The sequence below is a fragment of the Chaetura pelagica genome, unplaced genomic scaffold, assembly GCF_000747805.2.
Source record: "Chaetura pelagica isolate M959 unplaced genomic scaffold, ChaPel_1.0 scaffold220, whole genome shotgun sequence".
NCBI lineage: Eukaryota > Metazoa > Chordata > Aves > Apodiformes > Apodidae > Chaetura > Chaetura pelagica.
Genome location: NW_009951982.1, coordinates 1,244,067 through 1,267,406, shown reverse-complemented (window position 1 = coordinate 1,267,406; position 23,340 = coordinate 1,244,067). Strand labels below are relative to the sequence as shown.

Genomic DNA, 23,340 nt, shown 5'->3' with positions numbered 1-23,340 from the left:
TCCTGCTGATGGATGTCTGTAGCAAGTCCAATGCAGTATCATTTTGCTAAACTTTTTCTAAACTTAAACATGAATGGTATAATTCACTAGATATATACAGGAAAGCAGAGGAAATACAATGCCAGGAAAAGATAGTCTCCTTTGTCTTACATATGATGTATCTCTGAAGAGTGTATTTTATTATAGCTGAAAAAGATAAAACCACAATAATACTTTCACTTGTCTCTTTTGACTTATTTTTAACTGTGTTTATTCTTTTTTCATATCTCAAATTTTTTTAGAGCCCAATAATGCAACTTCAGTGGGAATCTAAGAAACAGTAAGGGCATCTACATTTGGCAGGTACTGAGAAAGTAATAGTCAGTGCAATTGACTTACTCTGTACTTTCATGGGGCACCCACACAGAGCAGAACCCAGGCCTAGCAATGTTTGAGCTGAATAAACTGAGAGATAATACACAGACTTTTGTGAGAAATTGCTCCTGCTTTTGCTGTTTACACCTGCCTGATCTACACTTACTTTATTGGATGTTTGTTGTCTCCAGACTATGCTGTGAACTGCAACACTTGAGACTCCAAGAGAGATTCATATAACTTGCGTGTAAAGACAAGACTTCAGCAAAATTTGAGTGCTTGAGGCCAGAATTCTGGTTCTGAAGACACAACTGCTTATTAGTATCTGATTTTTTTAATGCCAAATTCTGCTTTTGAGCAGGCAGTAGCTGTGTGCCTCTCCACTATAAGGAATGAGGCAACTGGTGTCTTCTCTTATACCAATGCTCAGTGGAGACCCATGAGTGAGATGACAGAGTACCAGTGCCCATTGAGAGGCCCAGTCCAGCAGACTCCCCAGTGCATACTTGAAGTGTCACATAAAACAACCATGCTCAGAACTCCTGCCTCTAAATTTATAGATTTTCAAGTATGCATTTGTCATCTTCTGACAACCTGTAGTGTGGGAAGCTTTCTCCATGGAGGACATAGATTTTTTTCAGTATCTCCCAGAAGTCAAATTCAGACTGTTTTAGACCAAAGTAGGTTGCAGTACCTTGCATCATTCACAAGAAAGATGTCCTGGCTGTACATCTCTTACACACAGGAATAGTCAGGAACTGCAGCCATTGCTTAGCAGAAAATGGATGAGAAATTTTGGTTTTCTGGGAATTTGTATCCCAGTTAGGGACAAGACTCACTAACAGGAAGTTGCCATGTCCCAGATTTGTTTACACACAGGTTGATAATTCTTGCTAGAAAGGTATTACAAGGAAATCCTGTTCTGAGGTCAGAGCAATAAAACAACCAAAGCTTCTCTTTGATTGATGTTATGACCAGAAGCCCTTGGTACTTAAAGACTTGTGTAATACCATTGCTTATCTACTGTTTTTTCATTACAGATGCATGGTATTTTCCACCCATCTTGACACATTCTCTGGTATTTATATCCTTCCCTCAGTTATATCCAGCAGGGAATGGGGTCTGTTTTATTGGATTAACTAGCCATTCTGCCAAAAACCACAAACACCAATCAAACCCTGTGCAGTGGGAAAGCTTTAGAGCTGGGAATGGTAAACAACCCTCTCCTGTCATTGCAATCCCAGTGAGGGAGTTCTGCAGTCTATCTAGATCAGATATTTTATGCAAAGTGATAGAAGAATGAAATGTGATTACAGCCTGGTTAAAATGTTTCTTATAACACTCCACATGGCACTTCAATTTCTCTCTTCCCAAAGCCTGGCTATTAAAAAGAAACTGATTTATTATAGTAACATGTTTAAACCAGACAACTCACCTAATTCAAATACAAAGAGACATAAACTGCTTGCTGGAAGTTTAACTAAAGAAAATAAAATGGTGGAAAAATCACAATTATCATTACTCTGCAGCCTAAGGAAAGATGCCACTTCTTTAACAGAAGAATTTTTGCTTTATTTTTGGTTGACACACTTCAAGAAAGCCAGCTTACCTATCTGGCATACCTTCCTTAATGCTGTGCTGTTACTTCTAAATTTTTAACTTTGTTGCTGGAAAGTTTACTCCGTCTACATTTCTTTCCAAGAAGAGCATTCAGAAAACATTTTCTCAATTGTTCGAATCAGGTCAGAAAAAGACACCACCACAAGGCACCATAATACGTGGTATAGAAAAAAACACATTCTTTTGTTTTCTTTCTAAGGATTTTGTTGTGTATGAAAGGAGCTAGGCTTATGTCAGAGAATAAAAGTTCTATAATTTTTGTTTGCTGCTGCCTATGCAAGTACACACCACTGACACACGCCAGCCTTGCAGGTTTGAATAACAGGGGAGGGGAAACTATGTTTCTACATCTGTCTGATCCTCTGTTCTACTCAGGTGGGACAGCCACGTTGGTGAATCTTAATCAAACTGTGACAGTCTAACCATGCAAAACCTGCAGTAGATGAAAATGCTGTTTAGGTGATATTTAGAAAAGCTCCTCTGTACACCCCCAAAGGAGCTCAGAGAGACAATGTCAGGAGGGAGAGCTCAAATAATGAGGGGCTGGGCTACTCCCTGGTCCATCTTACGAGCTGTCCATAGCCGATATGCACAGCCACAATGCACACGCAGAGCCTCATTTTAGCTCAAAATACTTCTCTCCTGGATTTCAGAGCCTTGCACGGATGAAAACTGTGTGAAATTTCTGGCAGAATGGGATTTGAAACTCCCTGAAATATTAGTGGGAGTAAAAGAGGAATGCTTTCATTTCATATGGCTCCACAGGAGGCAAGTGAATAAGGCTAGAGAGCAAAGCACCTGAAGGAGCCACTGATCATGTCCTGACATCAGATCTTAGTGCAGCCTGACAGCTTCCGTGGTGGAGAATTTCTGCTTACTATAATTGTCCTTTAAAGAAATACTTCACAAGTATTTCATTGCCTACCAATATGCTTATTAATGTACTGATTATTTAAGGATGACAGTAAAAAAATTTGCTATCAGAGCAGTTGCAGGTTCCTATACCTTCAGCTGTAAGAGTATCTGAATTAAAATATTGTGATTGATTTAATGAGTGACTATCAAATGTCTTACAGTGGAGACTTGCTACAGATCTACTCACTGCAACTGCACTTGCTAGTCTCTGGAATAGACTTTGTTTAGAAACAAGATATTTAACAGAAATTATATAAATCTGTCAAACTGTTTTATGTATAGAGGCTCGAAAAATACAAAATAAGATGTCTCTGTTACTTCTTATTCCTCTCACCGTTTTAGACTCGCAGGCTCATAGTCCAAGCTACACTTTAGAGCTGGAATATACAGTGCTATATAGTGCACCTCCCTTTCTCATTACTTCTATTCATGTCTTTTTTCTGTTATATATATCCTTTAGACAACCTTACATTCAATCCCATAATTTGCATTTGTTAATGCATCACAATGTATTTGGGTATTATTAAAATATGTTAATACCCCAAAATTATAGCTGGGAACATTTAAGAAGGAAAGTGAACACATTACCAAGTTCTGTGCCTGAAGCAAGAGTGTGCTCTCCTGTCTCCATCTATTGATCATTAGAAAGTCTGCATTTTCCCCAGTCTGTGCATGATACATCCCCAGTGCAGCTGACCACACTGCGAGCACTGGCTTTCAAAGTGACAGTCAAAGTTTTGGAAAGCTTCATCTAATTGTGAATTGAAAGTTACAATATTAATTGCACGGATAAACTGTGAGAAAATGTAAGCCAGTGGAGGTAGTAAAGAGGATGCATGACCATGGAAAGAGGAAAGGATCAGAAAGCTCAGAAAAAATTGGAGTAACTGGTAGCCAAACAGAAGGGATAGAGGGTTAAAAAGCAGAAAAATGAAAAAGAGGGAGAGAACAAAGTAAAACAAGAATTCAGAAGGAAAAGAAAGAGCCAAAGTTGCTGGAGTTGGGTAGGAGTCTGTGTAGTTCCCAGACACCCTCAGTATAGTGGTGTTATTCATCTTCATGAATTTGGAAATGTTACAGAACTCTGTAGGAAAAGCACGAAGTTAATAGAGATAAAATGGAAAAATAAGACCTCACAGGGCAAGAACAACAGATAAATAATACCTTCCACATCTCCTGGAGCCAAATAAGAGTGCTCCAAATACCAAACTACTCTTCTCCATCAGACACTTTATAGTTTTTCTTTCTCAGGAGAACGAGAATCCAAAATGAGGAATTAGAGCATGGACATGACTCTGCCATTTAAAGGGATGTGAGCCACTGAAGGGTTTGGCAAGGGACCTGTAGCTTCACTACTGCCTTTGCATGAGTGAGTTAAAAAAGCAGGAGAATGACAGGAGGAACCAATAAAGGTGGAGACATAATCCAAATCTCTATTTCTCCCTGAGGCAGCATTTTTTAATGGATATTTTCCACTGATGGTTTTTAAAAAGGGAAATGGAACTAGATCTGGGCACCAAAGAAAATGTGTAGCTATTACACTGCACAAATTCAAATCTTTTCATCACCTCCCCATAGGAAAAAGGCTACAAGTGACCTGAAGAAATAACAAAAAATACTTAAGGAGGACATTTTACTCATCCCAAGCTTTCCTTTCTTATAGGTTGCACAGAAATGGCCCACACCTGATGTGACCAGGAAAGCAGTTGTAACTTCCATCAAGAGTGTCACATTTAATAAAGAGCAATCTCAGAAGCTTAAAGGATTACAGGACTTGTTTTATCATATTCATTCCAATCCCTGCTAAATCAAAATAAATGACCACTTGCCAAAGTGGAATGACATGCAAGCAACACACTCAGATTCTGAAGACACCAGGCTCTAAAAGAACAGAGTAGCGAGTGCTGAGATCCCTGTCACCCCACAGAATAAAACCTAAGATAAGTGCTACTCAAAGATCCAAAGAAGGGTACATCCATCCACAAGCTCCTGACACACAAGGGGAGGTTCGTCGCTTTGCTAGCACCCCAGCACAGCTTGCTCATCCCTCCACAGTTTTTGGTCATTTAAAGCTGCCTGTCATACCTTTTCTTTGGCAAGAAAATGCCACAGATGGAAGAGCCTGGGAAGGTAGCACATACAATTTTAGCAGGTGCATTAGAAGTAGATTTATTGGTTGGAAAAAGTAACAAAAGATTATTATCTAGCAAAAGATTCTCTGTATTGCTTCTTCATGATATGTACCTAACATACTTTCACTGTGAGATACCCCATGAGGACCAATGCCACCATAGCAGCAGTGCCCAAATGACAACTGACACTACAAAACTGTGCTCTCGATACCTTTCTGCCCCAAAGAATCTTCCTCTCCCAAAGCCTTCCTAGCCTCTGCAGCTGATAAACAGATGAGAGGACATAATCTTGTTTAAGTTTTAATTAAGAGTAACATTCAACAGAACTTCCATTTTGCTGTGAATATATCCATAAAGACATTTCCTGTTCTACACTCTTTACCAAAGCCTGTATTTCACTCAAGAGATGGTATGTAACAGCACCCATGAGAGCTGTTTCTCTTTCAGATGTCTCCTGTGCTAATGCATAATAAATGCAGGCATCATATAGTAAATACTCAGAAAACTTTTATTATGGAATCTAAAACCAGCATTGCTCTGCTAGACCCAAATATGCACAAATTAAGCCATTTGTTTGTAGGGGTGGGTTCAGCAACCTTTTCTCTTTATGCCACCCTTTCTAACAGGTGCTTCCCTAATACTGAGTGTGGCCAGCTAAGAAAACTTCAGTAACATTAGCAAAAAAATTTCCTTTGAGCATTATCCCGACATACTCATGCTCAGCTTGTACAACCAATGAAAATGCACTCTTCTTCTTAAATTACTTCTAGTTGTCAGTTTTCTTCCTCTCTGCTCCCTTCCAAATTCTCCCATCTCCTAAAATCCCAGCTTCAGGAGGGAGCTTGGTATTTCTACGATTAATCACTTGCCAGCGCAAATGAGCACTCATGCTACTTAGGTATTCAGAAATTTAAACTCTCATATTTGAAGCTCGGGATTATGGTATTCAGATGTGATATGGCCGTGGAAACAAATGGGGATGCATACTACTCCAGCAGCAAATCTCAGAGTTGCACACTACCAGAAAAAGGCACAAGGAGATAGAACAGGGATGAACTAAGCCCTGTCAGCTATTAATTTCTAATACAGGTAGCCACAAGCAGTTACTCTGCATGTTGTGGTTCAGCTACAGTTGCTGTCAAGAGTGTGGTGTGGCAGTTCTACCTTCCCCACTTATCAGAAACAAGCAAAGTTCTCCAGAAATAAGGGGGTAAGGAAAACTCATATTTTTTATCTCTATAGGTAGAGGCTGAGAACTACTTAACACAAAATTAATTCTACTTTTTGTGTAAGCATAAAGATTGTTTTAGACAAAATGCCTGGCAATACAAAATGTGCCTTTATAGTAGCAGCTACCTGTACACTTCTACAGAGCTGGTCTCTTACGACTAGGACAGGGATGCCCTCCAGGTGTTTGTGTCATGCCATCCTCATCGGTCCACTTCTACACAACAGAAATCCCAAGGGAAGTCTCCACCAGCAAAGGAACCAATTTTCCTCTCTGTACTGCTTTGCCACATAAAAAGATGACTTCAAGGTTAGAAACAGGCTAAGGTGTGAAGTACTTGGCTTTGTATTGGGCCATCAGCCCAATTGGGCTGGGGAGAAACATGATGAAATTCAACAAGGGGAAGTGCAGAGTTTTACATTTGGGGAAGAACAACACCATGTCCCAGTACAGGTTGGGGGCTGAACTGCTGGAGAGTAGTGTAGGTGAAAGAGACCTGGGGGTCCTGGTAGACAGGAGGATGACCATGAGCCAGCAATGTGCCCTTGTGGCCAAGAAGGCCAATGGCATCCTGGGGTGCATTAGAAAGGGTGTGGTTAGTAGGTCAAGAGAGGTTCTCCTCCCCCTCTATTCTGCATTGGTGAGGCCACATCTGGAGTATTGTGTCCAGTTCTGGGCCCCTCAGTTCAAAAAGGACAGGGAACTGCTCGAAAGAGTCCAGCGCAGAGCTACGAAGATGATTAGGGGAGTGGAACATCTCCCTTATGAGGAAAGGCTGAGGGAGCTGGGTCTCTTTAGCTTGGAGAAAAGGAGACTGAGGGGTGACCTCATCAATGTTTACAAATATGTAAGGGGTGAGTGTCAGGGGGACGGAGTTAGGCTTTTCTCGGTGATGACCAGTGATAGGACAAGGGGTAATGGGTGTAAATTGGAGCATAGGAGGTTCAAGGTGAATATCCGAAAAAATTTTTTTACTGTGAGAGTGACAGAGCACTGGAACAGACTGCCCAGGGAGGTTGTGGAGTCTCCCTCACTGGAGACATTCAAAACCCACCTGGATGAGTTCCTGTGTGATGTACTCTAGGTGACCCTGCTCTGGCAGGGGGGTTGGACTAGATGATCTCTCGAGGTCCCTTCCAGCCCCTAAGATTCTATGATTCTATGATTCTATGATCAGGATGAAGCATGGGGACACTACACATTCCATGGTCCCTTCCAACCTTAACTGTTTACGATTCTATGATTATTTTGATAGGTACTGTACAAAATAAGCCACAAAGAAAAATAGATTCCCAACTTTTGGAATGTCAACCACTTTCTAGAGAAGAAAACTATCTACAGTATCTAGGAAAGAAACTTGGGCACCTAAATTACGCACCTACAGTTACACATGTTGGGAGTATAGTTGTAGCCATGACAGTTTAAGGATCTAAGCGGAGGAAGGTTTTAAGACAGAATTACCTTCGAAGAGAAGGGGGGGGACCCCTAAATAACCAAGCTTTGATGCAAACAAACCCTCTCTGAAAACAAGCAGAAAATTCCAAGATTAGAAAAATGTCTCTGAGATTAATGCAATCATGTTAATCAATGAGACAATTAGAGAGAAATAGATAGCTGGTACTATTGAAGAAGAAGAAAATGAGAGATAATAAGGACTGATTGCTCAATATTTTTTTTTCTTATACTGTGTCAGACTGGTATGAACTTTAGCTCCCATGCTCATCTTTTGAAGTTAGGCTGTAGCTCTCATTTAAGGATAAAGGCTGAAAGGTCAGACTCGGAGAGGCTGTTTTTTGAGAAATACTCTTCCTCTGATAATGGTTGAGTTCATTAATTTTGTTCATTCTGGGATATAGTAGTTCTTTGATTTCACCCTTTCACATCTATTTTTGTATTTAGACAAGTATAGTGTGAGTTTTTTCTCTCACCTCTTATTTGGCAGTCATAAAAGAAGCCAAATGAAGGGAAAGTGCATCAAGAAACAACAAAACAGTGCTGCTCAGTTGATGGGTAATGATCGTAGTACACCAGAGACTGAGTTGTCAAGGTTTTAGTTAGTGTAATAACAACAGAGAGTGATAAGGAGTTTGAAGAAAAGACAAGACTACTGTCTTGAGGGAGAACTTCATACCTTACAAAAGAGCCCTTGGAGAAAGCATAAAAGTGCTTCCTTGAAAAAGGAGTAGCACTGGAAGCTCACACAAATGATTTCTAATTCAGAAATGAAAAAGCTACAGGGAGAGTCAGAATTGACCATGAAGGGCCTTGAAACTCAAGACAACTGAGACAATTTCTCCCCCGCGCCACCCCTCACAGAAGCATTTTCCATAGAATTCAATGCAGAAAGAGTGCTTTGTGGAGGCCAGAGAAAATAACATTGAAAATTACTGAAGCAATGGACTGGAGGCCATATGGGTCAATCATAGACATGTTATTGGATGTGAATTGGCAAACCTAAATAGACACACAAGCTTAAACAACAGAAAGCCACAGGAAAGAAAATGAAAATGGCAAGGTCAGCTACTGTAGGTTTTACATTCAACTAAATTAGTGGTCAGACATGAAAAGACTAGAGGAAAACACATTTTTTATTTTGGATAAAAGAAGCTCAGTTTAGTGTAAGAGAAGCAAAACTGCAATTTATCTCCCTGGAGCCACCAGGTGAATTAATTTAGACTTGAGAATACTCATGGATGAGCTACAGATAGAAAAGACAATGGTTGTGGAAGTAGGATGGCCCACAAAGATTAGAGAACAGATCTGGAAAATTCTTCAAAGTAAGAGAGAGATATGAGAGAGGGCAAGCAAAGACAGTCATGGAAGGTAGAATGCCATGGCACCACAGCAGGACACCAGTCTGTGACATCTGAGGCTGTTAAAGTGACTGGGCACTGACCAGGCAAATTGACCTTTAAACAGCAGCATTGAGCAACTTGGATGGCATTTCAGTGAGTGCACAAAGGGGAAAGTATATTTGGGAGCATGTAAGTCAAAACAAGACAAGATGAACTCAGATAAATTTTCAGGAAACTGTGGAGATAAAAGGAATATGGCACTAGCTGGCTTGATTAGTTGTTGGATGAACACGTCTGTGTAGATCCATTCCTTGATGTGTAGGCTGACTCAAATTTTGACTTACATTTTCATGTGAAAAAAGGCAAACTCCGTATAAAATAACTTTTACAGGTGTTCTACTCATGATAAAAACCATTGAAAACTCCCTGGAAAGTCAAAGTTAGATCAAACTTTAGTACATGCTTAGCAGCACTCCTGAGGGAGAAGAAGCCTTTAGCTGAGCCTACTTTGAATTCTGAGAAAATGAGGCAGGAGAAAAAGTTTTACATTTCATTTTTAAAGCTATGGACAGAACCTTTTCACACTCTATTAACAGGTTCGTTATTATATATCCAAAGCACACTGAATCCATAATCTAATCCAGATAACTATTAACCTTTAGATAATTCCTGAAAATAACACCACACTGTGTTTGTAGTGCTTTCTGGTCAACTGCTACTAGTTTGTTTAAGCTCTAGATATGGAAGTAAATATACACAGGGTTACACGGGGCGGGGAATCTTTCTCCAGTCCTATTACTGTTTTGGCTCATGGAAACTGAAGAAAATATGTCACAAGCCTATGAGAAATATGCTTTGCAGTGTAATATACCCCACCCCCTGCCCCCATAAACTGACTTGTTGACAAGATATGAGGCATGAAACATGCTAGTGTCAGTGGATGAGGCATTCCTCATGTAAGTATTAATGTCACTTCACTGGTGAATCTGGCTCAGGTTTTATGTTGAGACTTGCTTTCCAGGAAACAGATGCTATATGATAAATAAGATTAAGCCAGACCCCCAGCATAATACAAAGGGAGGACAGCAGGTGCATTTGGGACCCTCAGGCACCTGTCAGATCCAAGTCAGAGACTGTGCAGGAGACAGTAATTCCAAAGTAGTTAAATTGCATCTTCAGCTGTGGGGCTGAACACATCAAGGTCTTAAGGGTACTCCTGAGCCTTGCTATTTGTAGTGCAGAAGAGAAAATCTCATATGCCCAAAAAGCATCATCTCTGGAGGCAAAAGGGAACCAGTGTCTGGATTGATAATTACTTTGCTAACCAACAGTTGCATAGCATAGCTGATCCTTGAAGTGAATTAAGATATATATAGGAGTACTGGAGTACAGTGTCAATATTTTTATATGCTTTTGTCTTTTTGTTTCCTACCCCTTTCCTAGCCACTGTCATACTGCTGAATCACAGTATAGTTACAGTATCTTGGTTCTATCTTGTTTTCAGTGTCTTTTTATTGGCTAGCTCCATGGTAAAAAATGTTCACAGCAAAGATTTATGGACTTGCATTTATTAACTAGATCTTTTTTTGTGGTGTGGTCAGTGTCTCTGCCACCAGAACTGTAATTGCAATGGCAAATTTGTGACTAAATCAAGATAATTAGTTAAATCAGGAGTTTTTTGGCCCATCAGTAAAAATCTTTATGCTGTTGCTGCTGCTGAAACAAATTAAGAGTAACCATGTCTAGTTATTAACAATTTGTTCTAGCAGAGAATCACAAATCATTATTATTCCTTTCTTCCTCAGACAAATCACCTCAGCACAGGTTTGTTATTGCCTCTTCATAGGTAGCTTAAATTATACTATTACTATTACAGTATTTCCAGGTAGGTAAAACTTCCATTCATGGTGTTGAGGGAAAACAAATGGGCTCAACAGTTGCTAGCATGTTTTCACTGGCAATGAAAGTAGGATCACAAGAAAATCAAAATCTCAAGACAAAATTCCTTTTGATACTGTGTGGAAATTGAAGAGGAAATATTATGAGAGCCTAAAAGGAGTTTTTTTGAATGCACCATCCAGAAGCATTATTTCACCTGACAGTCATTCACAAGTTTCCTACTGGCGAAATATTTCGCAGACAGAGTTAAATAGATAGAGGTTTCAAACACATTCAGATTCTGCCTATCCAGCCTGGGAAAGGAAATTTCCTCTTTGTAGTGCTGAGAGAAATGGAGATGCTGTAGGCCATGGTATCTTGTTCAGAGGAACAAGGTGGGTAGGATAGGGCATTAGGCAGTATTATACTCTAGGGAAGAAAAAGCAGACGGGGCACAATGGAAGAGCTTCATTATATTTTAAGTGGGAATAGTTCCAAGGATAGGAAAGCCTGTGGTGCTTGTAAAGGATTAAGCAGGGTAATGTGTTTTTTAAGAAGACATAAAGGGGTATGTAATTTGATATGTTTAAGCCTAAATGATTTTTCTTGGAGTCCTCAATGAATGTTTAAGAAGGCATGACTTAGGCCTCTGTAAATCCTCTCCGAATAAATAACTTCTGTGAAAACGGAGATTCCTTTGACAGAATGAGATGCATATTTCATAACCTATGCAAAAACTCCCAGAAAATCAACTTGAGATACATTAAATACTTACGAATAATTTAAAAAAAAAAAAAAAAAAGGAAGGTAACAGCTAATATTCTCCAGGATGACCCAAGCATATATAGAAATACAGCTACCTCCCCGTCCATTTTGATTTGACAGAGCAGAAAGACAAATAATTGAATGCTTCCCTAGCTTCAGCTCAGATCTGCAAATGCTTTTTGTTGCCTTTTGAGAAAGGAAGAGACAGTAAGTGGCAGAAAGTATCTAAAGTGCCTGCACTTTCCAGGCTGTCTCCTGTTTGAGGTACTTAAAACTTTGCTCTCTCTTCAGGGTAAATAAATCTACACAGCTGCTCTCTAACCAGACCTCACGGTATATAGCTGCTCACTACAGACGGAATAGGAGCACACACAGTGATATGTACCTGATTTATGAGAAGAACTGGACCAATAAATGTCAAAACCTGGAAACTTACAGCAGCATGATCTTTCCATCTTACTTTTCTCGCCTGAACTGCCCTCCTGCCAGGAAAAGCAAGTCAAAGGGGTAGACTGCCTGATGCAAAATGAGACTACACAATCATTGTAATTTGGTTGTATTGTATTTTCACTCATACAGGTGCCGTACCCCATGAAGTCACTGATACAGCAACCATGCAATCCTGATGAGTGAGTGGGATCGTGCAATATCAGTGGTTCATGCTCCTTCCCTTCCCCCTGTTTATATATACGTCGGTATTAAACTGCTGCTTTCTTCAAAATAAAAAAGAGTGCCAGCTCCACTATAGCTTGCAGAATAAAAGCAAGACAAGGCCAAGGACTTTTAATATATAAAAAAATGTTTGGCAAAGCCTCTTTTGTGATGGATGCTTGCAAACCCCATTTAATCTCAGATGATGTAGCAGGGACTGTTGTTAAAGAAGACCATGTCCACTGCATCCATAACATCCTTCCTGCACACCTCTCTCCCATGTTGGTTCCTCCCTACTGCAGTTCCTTCATGGTCATTAAGCAGAGTAGTGGAAATCCCTTTCCCTGTGCCCATTTGGAAGCCCTTGTTAAGTCTCAGCCCCCACTTGGCACTCCAGAAACGTGCTGAGGTAGCAGCCTCAAAGAGCTTGAACAAACTGCTGTTCAGTCATGCTTTAGTGCTGATTAATGGCAGAAACAAAATGGAGCACAGAGGGAGACCTGTTGCCTTAGCTTGTCCAGAGTTATAAAATGGTTGAGTTAATAGCTCTGATGTGGCCAGTTAAATTTGTTCAAGACCCTGAAGAACATTACAAAGTATATAAATAGGCCAAGAGGACCCATGAATTATTTTCTCTGAAATGGTTCCATTTTTAAAAAGAATGTTACAGAGATTACAATCTCTGCCTATCAGCTACCTTTTAAAATATGAAATTTCCTTGCCTAAGACTAGATTTTAACATAATATTCTTCATCCAGTTTTCTTCCTGAGCAGGCCAAATACAAACTCCCAAGAGCTTATATGTGAACAACAACTGGCAAACAATCTTCTTCTGTGTTATTACCTTGTGTAAGGTGAAAGAAGGGAAGAAACTGCACACACAGAGAGGGATGTTAATGTTCATTAGAATAATAGCTAAGCCCTCTGATATTTTAAAATTGGAGGGCAGTTTGACTTGTTCACATGCCACAACTTGGTTTTTCAATATCATAATTTGAAAGCGCTTATTCCTGGGAAGCAGAGGCATGGGAAATGAAAGAACTCAGATATTGCTGGGTTTGTAGGTTTTAGAACAGCAATTGCCATGTTTCCAGGAATGAGAAATCAAAAACTGTAATCTGGAATTGCCTGCCAGCATGATACACCAGTTGTTGTTTTCAGCTAAAAGCCATTAGTCAACACAGCTGTGTTTGAGGAGCTCTATTTTTGATTATTCTGAAACCCTTAGTATAACTTGGGAGGGCAAACTAGAAGGAGGGCACCTATTTTTTAGAAAAAAGGCAAACCCCAGCTTTATCAACCCCCTTAAAAATTGAGCTAAAATATATTTTCTCAAAAGAAAAGCTATTTCCTCTAGCCAATAGATCTTCAGACTGTCTTTTTTTCCCCTTGCTTTTTCAGCTTATGACTTTATCTAAAGGGATTTCAAAAGCGCAGTTCCTGAGGGCCTCTTCTGCCTCTTCTTTCATGCTGTTTAGTCCTTCAGGGAAGAAAATATGATCTCAGTTATACAGAGGGTGGATTAGTGATTTTTAAAACTCCAAAGAATCTTTGTTATTTTGTAGGTGTTTTGTTGTCAAGAGGTCACCAGTGATTTCATCATTCTTTTTAACATACTCTTTTCTATCTTAGAAAATACATTGCAAACTACAAGCTTTCCTGACAATAGATTTTGTTGGAGACAAAAGGCAGTTTGTTTGGATTTTTAGAAGTCTAAACTAAGCCTAAAACAACACACAACTCCATGGATATTTGCTCTAATCAATCTTCACATTTTGAAGTTTAAGGTAAAATACATAAAATATGATACTACTCAGATTTGATTTAAACCTCTGAATAGGAAGATACAATGGTAGGGAAGAAGTTTGTATGCAGTCACTCATTAACTCATATTCACTCTCACGGAACAGTGTCCTTACAAAAGCTGTAGCTGTCAATGAAAAACACACAAGGAAACAATTTCATTCACAAATGTGTCTACAAAAATTGACTCCTGCTCCAAAAGTATTTTCCTACTGCTAAACATGCTACCGAAATGTGGCTGTGAGACTCTTCTTTAAATCCAGATCAACTTTTGCTGCCTGTCTCTCTCAAAACACATGATCCAGAGCTACAACTGAAAGCCAAAATATTCAGTGTCAGGAGTCTACAAAATCAATGTTAATCAATGTCAATCAATACTTAATCAATGTAGTTAAGCACTTTGTACACTACACAGTTATGTCTTCTGGGGTTGTAAGTCCACTGATTCTAGTCCCATTTTTCAGAACAAAACTCTATGTACTTACATTTTAAAATGTCATTGAAAACAATTTACATGGGTGAGAATTCTCAATCTTCTGTGCCAATGCAACAGACTTGCAGAAATTGTACCAGGCATGAGTATTACCTGGGAGCAAATGCACCACTCATAGTTAAAAGCAACAACTAAGCAAGCGTGGTGTTACAGCAGAGTATCTCCAGTGGGAAGAAAAAGTAAGTCATACCACTACCTTCTGAATTCCTGCGGTTGATTCCAAGACGTTGTTCTCTGAGCCGTTGCTTCTGTTAATCATCCTCCACATTTGGGAATACATGCTGTCCCTCTCAAAAGGATTCATCCCTTTCACTCGGACATGCTCATAGACTGCGGAGTCCAAGACAGTGCCATAAGGAATATCCGTCTGCCTTGAGAGATCCTGGAGAGACCTTGATTGTTGGTGAAGAAAAGAGACACAGAAGACTTGAAGCCACATTTTCAAGAGGGAGGAGCTGCATGTAAGCAAAGGGCAACACAAACCACTTTCTATTCTTGTTTGGGTTTTTTCTTTTTTTCTTCAGAGGCCAAGTGAGACTGAAAAATTGTTTAGTGGTTTAAGACACGAGCAGGAACATGAAGTGAAAGGAAGAGGTGGAAAAAAGAAAATGGATGAAAAAGGCAACGACAGAAGCAGTAAGAGGATCCTGTCAAATGCCAAACTCCTTTGCGCAAGGGCAAAGGAGGGGCTGCAGTATTGCAGTACCTCCAACCATACACAGAATGTTCAACAGAAATTGAGTAACTGCCCAGTAGTGTATGGTGACACCATACACCCCACTGCTGGGGAGCAGGAGCGTCAGCACCAGAACACCACAAATCCTACTCAAAGCACATGGGCTGAGTACTTGTACATGCTCCTGGGCTACACAGTGAGGAGCAGCTTTTTGGCGGCATTCCTGCACTGAACTGTGTACCCATCACACAGGTCACATCCTACATTATTTTCAGCAACAAGAAGAATTCAGATGTGATTTTATTAACTGCCTTTTCACCACAGTTCGTGTTATTTACTCCAATAAACTTGTTCTGCTTTTCAAGTCTCCTCCATTCCGTATAAACAAACAAACAAAAATTTAACCTGTTTAGAAATTTCTAAAGCACTCCAAATTTCTAAAGCAACCCAAGCACAGGGTTTTGTCAACCCTGCTTTGGACTTAAAAAATTCTAATAGAACACTGTAAAGTCTTCTTACCTCCTAGACTTTATTTTTCTGTCCTATAGAATTGGTCTCCTGTTCCTTCAGTTCTTTATTCACATTCATTAAAGTTTCAAAATAACTACTACAACATGTCTACTGCCTAAAACCCATTACAGCTTTCCTGGCACAAATTAACTTTGTATAAAATGCACAAATCTAGTGGATGACACCTAAGGACAAAATAAGGGTCTGAGTGCTGTCCTAAAGCAGGCAATAGCAAATTAGAAAAGCTAATCACAGACACCAAAAATGCAAGCACAAATGTAGGAAACCTGTTAAATTCCCAAGCTCTGTCTGTGAAACATGTAAATATGGAGGCTGGTGAAAACAGTCCCAATGGGGAGAAATAAAGGAATTATTAGGTGTTCCAGGAATGGCACTGAAGAAAACAGTAATCAGATCTCAAGGGATATGTGTGTCCCTGAACACAACAGAAAGCGGGAAAAGAAGAAATCAATAGAGCTCAATGGTAAGAGGTTAGTTGAGTAAAAAAGAAATCCTTTGAAATTCAGACACATGGGCTTAGAAAAAATTGAACAAGAGGTCACATCTAAGCAGATAATATATAGCAAATATAAGAAAGGCAAAAATTTAATTTTGAAGAGCAAATAACTAACGGTATTAAAAACATCCACAATCCTTCCTTTTTGTTTTGTTTTGTTTTCAAACGAGATGGCATTTTTCAAGAAAATAAGCAGCAGGGAACCTGGAAAGAATCAGTACACACATGGGATCATCAAAGGTGAGCTACTTGATGAAGCCTATCCTGAAACCAAGTATATTGGTCTTCTACTAGAGGACTGTGACATCGCCTTTTCTAGGAAGAAAATGTGAGACTGTAGTAGACCAAGGTATCAGGACAATAAGCAATTCAGGAAACTTGTAATGGAAAAGTTAATTATCAAGTCCAGATAAACACCTATGAGATTAAATATGAAATGGCTGAGCTGTCAGCAAAAACATGAAACCTCACTTAAAGCCAGTGTGTGAATGGGAAGCAGTAAATACTTTTAAAAGACTTGAGGGTTAATCAGGGGAATTACAAAAGCAAACTACTATGATGTTGTACTTAGGTTTATAAATTGACATAATTGATAAAATTTTAAAGATCAGCCTTGAAGATTAGACATAGCCACCAGGTAGGTTTCTCTAGGGAAAGCAATTCAATCATCTGTTACACTTCAAAATTACTAACAAAACGCAAGAATTTAAAAAAGGCCTTAATCTCATCAAACAATATCCGGAAAGTGGAAGCACAGACAGGCTACAAAGTAGGAATTTTGAAACCCTTCCTGGCAACTCTAGATCACATCATGAAAGCCAATGCTCAGTAGATGCTCTCGAGGGCCTTCGAGGGTAACATCAACAGCTTTTGAAGAACTAAAAGGCTGAAAAAGAAAAGTGTGGGCTTGTTGAGGTGGACAGCAAACATAGATAAGGCTAAGGTGCTCAGTGTCTTCTTTGCCTCACTCTTCCCCAAAAAGATCTCTCAGGTCCCTGTGTCTAGAGGCAGGGTTCAAGGAGACAATGAACAACCAGCAGCAGATGGTCAGGTAAATCTCAACCAGACAAGGCAGGGGCTGATTGAGAGCAGTAGACCCATGGAAGTCCATGGGACCTGCCAGGCTACACTGAAGTGTGCTGAGAGAGCAGACCAACATCCTTGCAAGGCTGCTTGCTTTAATTTTCAAAAAGTGAAGGAGTTTGGAGAAGACCCCTGACCACTGGAGAAAGGAAATGCCCAGACTACATTAAAAAGAAAGATTAAAAAGATGATTCATGGAATTAAGGCTGGTCATCCAACATCATGGAGCGTGTCCTCTCAGAGCACATTTCTGAGCACATGAAGGAGAATAAGCTGACTAGGAGCAGTAAATACTGACTTACCAAAGGTGATGACTGACCAATCCAATTGCTTTCTACAGTACAATGACTTGGTTTGTGGACCAGACCAGAGAAATTGATGTAGTTTGGCTTAATTTTAGCAAGATTTCAATACTGTCTCCCACAATATTATTGTATTCAAATTAGGTCATTAGGGCTGTCTATGTGGGAAACCAGATGGATAAATTCCTGCTTGAATAATCAAGCTCACAGAGAAGCTCACCTGGAGTCTGGTAAGAGGTCTAATACCGAGGTCTAACCTTTACTAGAGGAGGTGAGTAAGCAGTGTCTTGTCAAGATTGCAGATGACATGACATTGGGGACAAAGCCTATTGCTCAAGGAACAGACTGCCATTCAGATGGACCTAGAAAGGCTGCAGGAATCATAGAATGGTTTGGGAGTGGTGTGAAATTCAGCAAGGAGAATTGCAAAGCCCTTCACCTGGGGGGAATAACCCCCTGCAAAAAGTCAGGTTGGGGCGCAGCTCTACAGAAAGGTGGTCTGGTAAACAGTGATGAGCCTTGGTGAGAATCTATCTCTGTTTCACCATTAGACAAAAGTGTGGTGCAGAAGTAGGTGTATTACTGTTGCATTGACATTCTTTCAATCTCTCAAAAGCATCACTGTTGAAAGGCACTAGATAAATGCAACACACTATAGTCATCCATTCTGTGTTACAGCTACTGCTGCTGCCAGTACAGTTCTGCATCTCCTGGCAGTGCTCAGTAGTTCAACGAACTGTCACAGGACACGTACTGTGATGTCCTGTAATTGCCGTGTTGTGTGTCATACACATTGCTAGAAAAGTATACAAAATATTTACTGAGTCTCTAATTTCTAGCAACAACATCTAGTCAAATGGCAATCATTAATTTGCAAGACTCTGTATAGCCATATAATTTCTAATAGAACAAGCAACTAGGTATTTTTCTGAAAAATTATTGCTAAGTGGTATATAAATTATATTTATAGGTACTGCCACGAAACAGTACAGCTAGAAACAAAAGAGAGTTGCTCTGTATGTCTACTGGTTCTGAAAGCAACCTTGCTATTTTCAGAATGGCAAACCAATACAGGACATGAGCTGTTACTCCAGAAGTGTACTATAATCAGGCATGAGAAGCAAAACCTGAGATTACAATCTGAGAAGAAAGCAAGAGTGCCATCATATAAAAATGCATCACCAGCAGGGAATAACAATGAGGAGAATAATGTCAGTGCTTTCAGGAAGGCATGCTGTAGCTGCCAAGTCTGGTATTAACTACAGTCTGCACTCCTTTCCTGTTAGGTGTGCTACTCTAAAACACAGGATGCCTCTCAGCTGCCCTGCTCTGCATCGTTTCACAGTTGCAGGAGCTGGTCTGTGCTGGGAAAGTGATGGTAAGAGGACAAGGGCAAGATGAGTGTAAACTCTACAGATGCACTAAATGCTGTTGTCAGCAGTAAGCCCCAAGTTTTAGTTCACCTGACCCTATGTTGAGGAGCAAGAAAGAAATTTTGCTGCCTTTGAGGTGTACGTGTTTATATGCTGCTGTGTAGGCAGGCTGCAAAAATGAGAAAGACCTACCACACCAGTAACTTCATCCCTTCACATAAACATGTCAAATGGGATCATTATATGACCTCCTTCAGAAACATTTTTTTATAACCTGCAGCTCTGCAGACTACTGGTATGACATTAACAACCTAGCACCTAAGGTACAGCAAAACAAAGACAAATGACAAACCCTGGCAGAACAAATAAAAATATTAAGCCATTGAGGTTCCTTTCCAGAAGAAAGATTTTTTTATATGTACTTTGCCTCCAGCCTGCTTTCTATGTTACATATTGTTTGATGCACCTTAATTCCTGGGTTAAACAACTCGCTCTCTGTTCAGACAAATACATTTAGTGGAGACACAGATCACCAGCCTCACTATGTCACCCAGTTGCAGCACACAATTGCCACACCCAAAATTAACATGAGGAATAAATATTTGTCAAGCTAATTAATATATATGGGGTATCCTTTGATGCCCAGATTCTGATATTGTTATCAATTCGGGATGGGAATTCAATTTTGCAATAGTTTTACTGATCTCAGTTGAACTACTTGCAAAGCAAAGCACATTTCTAACATGAGTAAAGGAATTATAATCCCACAGTTTAGAACATCTATCATAGAATCATAGAATGGTTAAGGTTGGAAGGGACTTTAAAGATCATCAGGTTCCAACTTCCCTGCTATGAGCAGGGACACCTCACACTCGACCAGGCTGCACAAGGCCTCATCCAACCTGGCCTTAAACACCTCAAGGGAAGGGGGCTTCTACAACCTATCTAGGCAACCTATTTCAGTGCCTTACTATCCTCATGGTGAAGTATTTCTTCCCAATGTCCAACCTAAATCTTCCTACTTTCAGTTTAAAACCATTTCCCCTTGTCTTATCACTGCCCTCTCTGGTGAAAAGCCCTTCCCCAGCTTTCCTGTAGGCCCCCTTCTGGTATTAGACTGTCTCTATAAGGTGTCCCCAGAGCCTTCTCTTCTTCCGGCTGAACAGCCGCAACTTTCTCAGCCTGTCTTCATAGCAGAGGTGCTCCAGTCCTTGGATCACCTTTGTGGCCCTCCTCTGGACCCTTTCCAACAGTGCCAGGTCTTTCCTGTGATGAGAGGTCTACACAGTACTCCAGGTGGAGTCTCACCAGAGCAGAGCAGAGGGGTAGAATCCCTTCCCTGGCCCTGCTGGCCATACTTCTTTTGATGCACACTTCTTTTTGATCCTTCTCCTCAGGACTGCTCTCAAGCCATTCTCCCCCCAACCTCTATTTGACATTGTGCCGAACCAGGTGCAAGATCCTGCACTTGGCCTTGTTGACCTTCATGAGGTTGGCACTGGCCCACCTCTTCAGCCTGTCAAGGTCCCTCTTGGTGGCATCCCTTCCCTCTAAGGTGTCAACTACTTCACACAGCTTGGTATCATCAGCAAACTTGCTGAGGATACACTCAATCCTACCGTCTATGTCTCCAAGAAAGATGTTGAACAGCACTGGTCCCAGTACTGACCGCTGAGGAACACCACTCATCACTTGCCTCCACTTGGACACTGAACCATTGACCACAACTCTCTGGGTGTGGCCATCCATCCTATTACTCACCCACTGAGTGGTTCTTCTTTTATCTCTTTGAATTTCTAATTTTGAAGCAATAAAGTAATGAATAATAAAAATCATTTAAAAAAGAAAAAAACATATATAGTTGACAAAATTGTTTAAAAATACCCTAAATGGAGTTTTTATACAGACAAATTCTAGGGAAGTGACCATGCAGCCAATTTTTGATTATCAATCATGAAGCATTGTGGGGAAAAATGTTATGTGTTGTCTGTATGGTAATCTAATACAACATAGGATTGATGGTGAATTATTAACAGATACATGTATTTTTCAGCATTTGTTGATTTTGTTTAGTATTTTGCACCTTAATCTGTCAGATCACTTTCATTTTCTGGCTTAGTACAAATTAATTACTTTGGAATTACAAAAATTATCTCCTTTCAACTGAGAAAAAAACTATATTGGGATGTGCAAATTTTTATTTCCTCTAAGCATACCCTCTCTATAGATCTAAATCCTAGACTTAGAATTGTTAACATATATGCCAGTCAAAAGTGTTTAAAAAGTACACAAAAACTGCAGAAAAAAAAGGAGAACAATTCCATAAAGGAATAACTAAATCAATTTTTAGGTGATTAAATATCACTAAGGTCAGAGGTCTGGACATCAAACTATTTTTGTAGATCTGGGTTATAGATTGATTTAGGCTAGGTGTGATGTTAGACCTGACAGTTGCACCAAACTATCTGCAAGAAGTAGTCACCAAATTTTAGGAGAAAATAAATGATGTTATTGCTTACACTAAAGTCTTTATTTATAACTAATTCATATAAAGCTTTACAATGCTTTAATTTCTTTTTTCCAGGATAGCAGGGATTAATTCACAGATAGGTTTTGGGAACGGCACAGTAAGCCAAGAGACTTAGATGTGGACTGTGTCAAAAACTTCTTGCTAGCCAGTTTGAAGATCTGCAAGAACCACATTAAAGGAAAGATTAAAGAACACTGCTTTTCAGCATAAGGAGATATCTACTTCAATTACTGCATTCTTGTGTAAAAATCACTTGCAGAAAACTTGTAAGCTGTTTTATTGAGCTGTTCAAAGCATTGGGGACATACTATCTTCAAGTGAACCATGATTCAGGAAAAATGTGAAAATAATGACTAGGCAAAACAAGGATAATGAAAGACATGCTTTACCATTATGCCTCCATTTTTTGGAGGCAGAGGTCTCACCTATCAAATAGGACATACTAATTATAACATGGAGAACATAAGGTGGACTTTGAAGGGCCATGGAGATGATGAGAGGGCTGAAGCACCTCTTCTATGAAAAGAGGCTGACAGAGTTGGGGTTTTTCAGCCTAGAGAAAAGAAGGCTCTGGAGAGACCTTATGGTGGCCTTTCACTACCTGAAGGGGTCCTACAAGAAAGCTGGAGAGAGGCTTTTTACAAGGGCATGTAGTGACAGGATGAGGGGTAAAGATTACAAACTGGAAGACAGTAGATTTAGATGAGATACGAGGAAGAAATTATTTACTGTGAGGTTGGTGAGACACTGGAACAGGTTGCTCAAAGAAGCTGTGGATTCCCCGTCCCTGGAAATATTCAAGGCCAGGCTGGTCAGGGCTTTGAGCAACCTAATGGGAGCTGTCCCTGCCCATGCAAAGGAGGATGGTACTAGATAACCTTTAAGGTCCCTTTCAACACAAACCATTCTGTGATTCTATGATTCTTATTTTACAGAGGGGACAAGATGCAGACTCTCCCCCTTAATGCATACAATCTAGTTTTAATCAAGCTTCCATGCTTTTAGAAGCAGTTTAAATTTAAACCTGAAACCACCTGACACCAGCCTTTCACATGACAAAGCCTTTGATTTCCCCTCTTGCCCACTTCCCTCCCACAACTTTGCTGCAAAATTTCAGTGCCCATGAGAAGGTTGTGACACTCTCCCTTTACAGTGCCATGCAGTAGCCTAAGTAAAATTAGTCTCGGCCAATGGACTCTAATTCTGTCCTAAAAGAATAATAAAATTCATTAATGGCAATACTGGCTCAGTGATGAAATTCACAGCATCAGCACCTATGAGAAATAGCTTGAGACCTCAAAAGTTGTTTGGCATTTACCAAGAAAAGCTATTCTTAATTACTATTCATTCATACGGCATTTGAGACAGTGACCTAAAGATTAAAGGAACGTGGAAATTATGCTTTGCTTTACTGCCACAATGTTTTGGTATTTGAAATGCTGACTGTCTTGATGTAAATGTGATCTACAATGTGGGTCACGTGTGAACAAGACATGCATCAAGGAACTAGTTTATGACTTGCACTCCTCTACTCCTAATATTGCCTGTTGGCAGAAGATGAAAAGCTGAGCTCCCAAAGGTATTAAGAGTAGTCATTTGTCTGGAAAAAGAGATTAACACACAGTCTTATACTTCTTGTTCTCATAAGTTCATTTAAAAATTGTAACTATTTGATCCAAATTAATCAGTGAAGCAGATAACAAATGCCATCAACT

The 23,340-nt window shown here is 39.9% G+C and overlaps 1 protein-coding gene across 2 annotated transcripts in view; it reads right to left on the bottom strand.

Moving 5' to 3' along the window:
- GRID2 (glutamate receptor, ionotropic, delta 2) overlaps window positions 1-23,340 on the bottom strand; it is a 716,811-nt gene that overhangs the window by 78,424 nt on the left and 615,047 nt on the right. For both annotated transcript variants that reach the window (XM_010001338.1, XM_010001346.1), the window contains one exon: window positions 14,831-15,026. In XM_010001338.1, coding sequence (XP_009999640.1) covers window positions 14,831-15,026 — 196 coding nt within the window. The remainder of the gene's footprint in view (window positions 1-14,830; window positions 15,027-23,340) is intronic.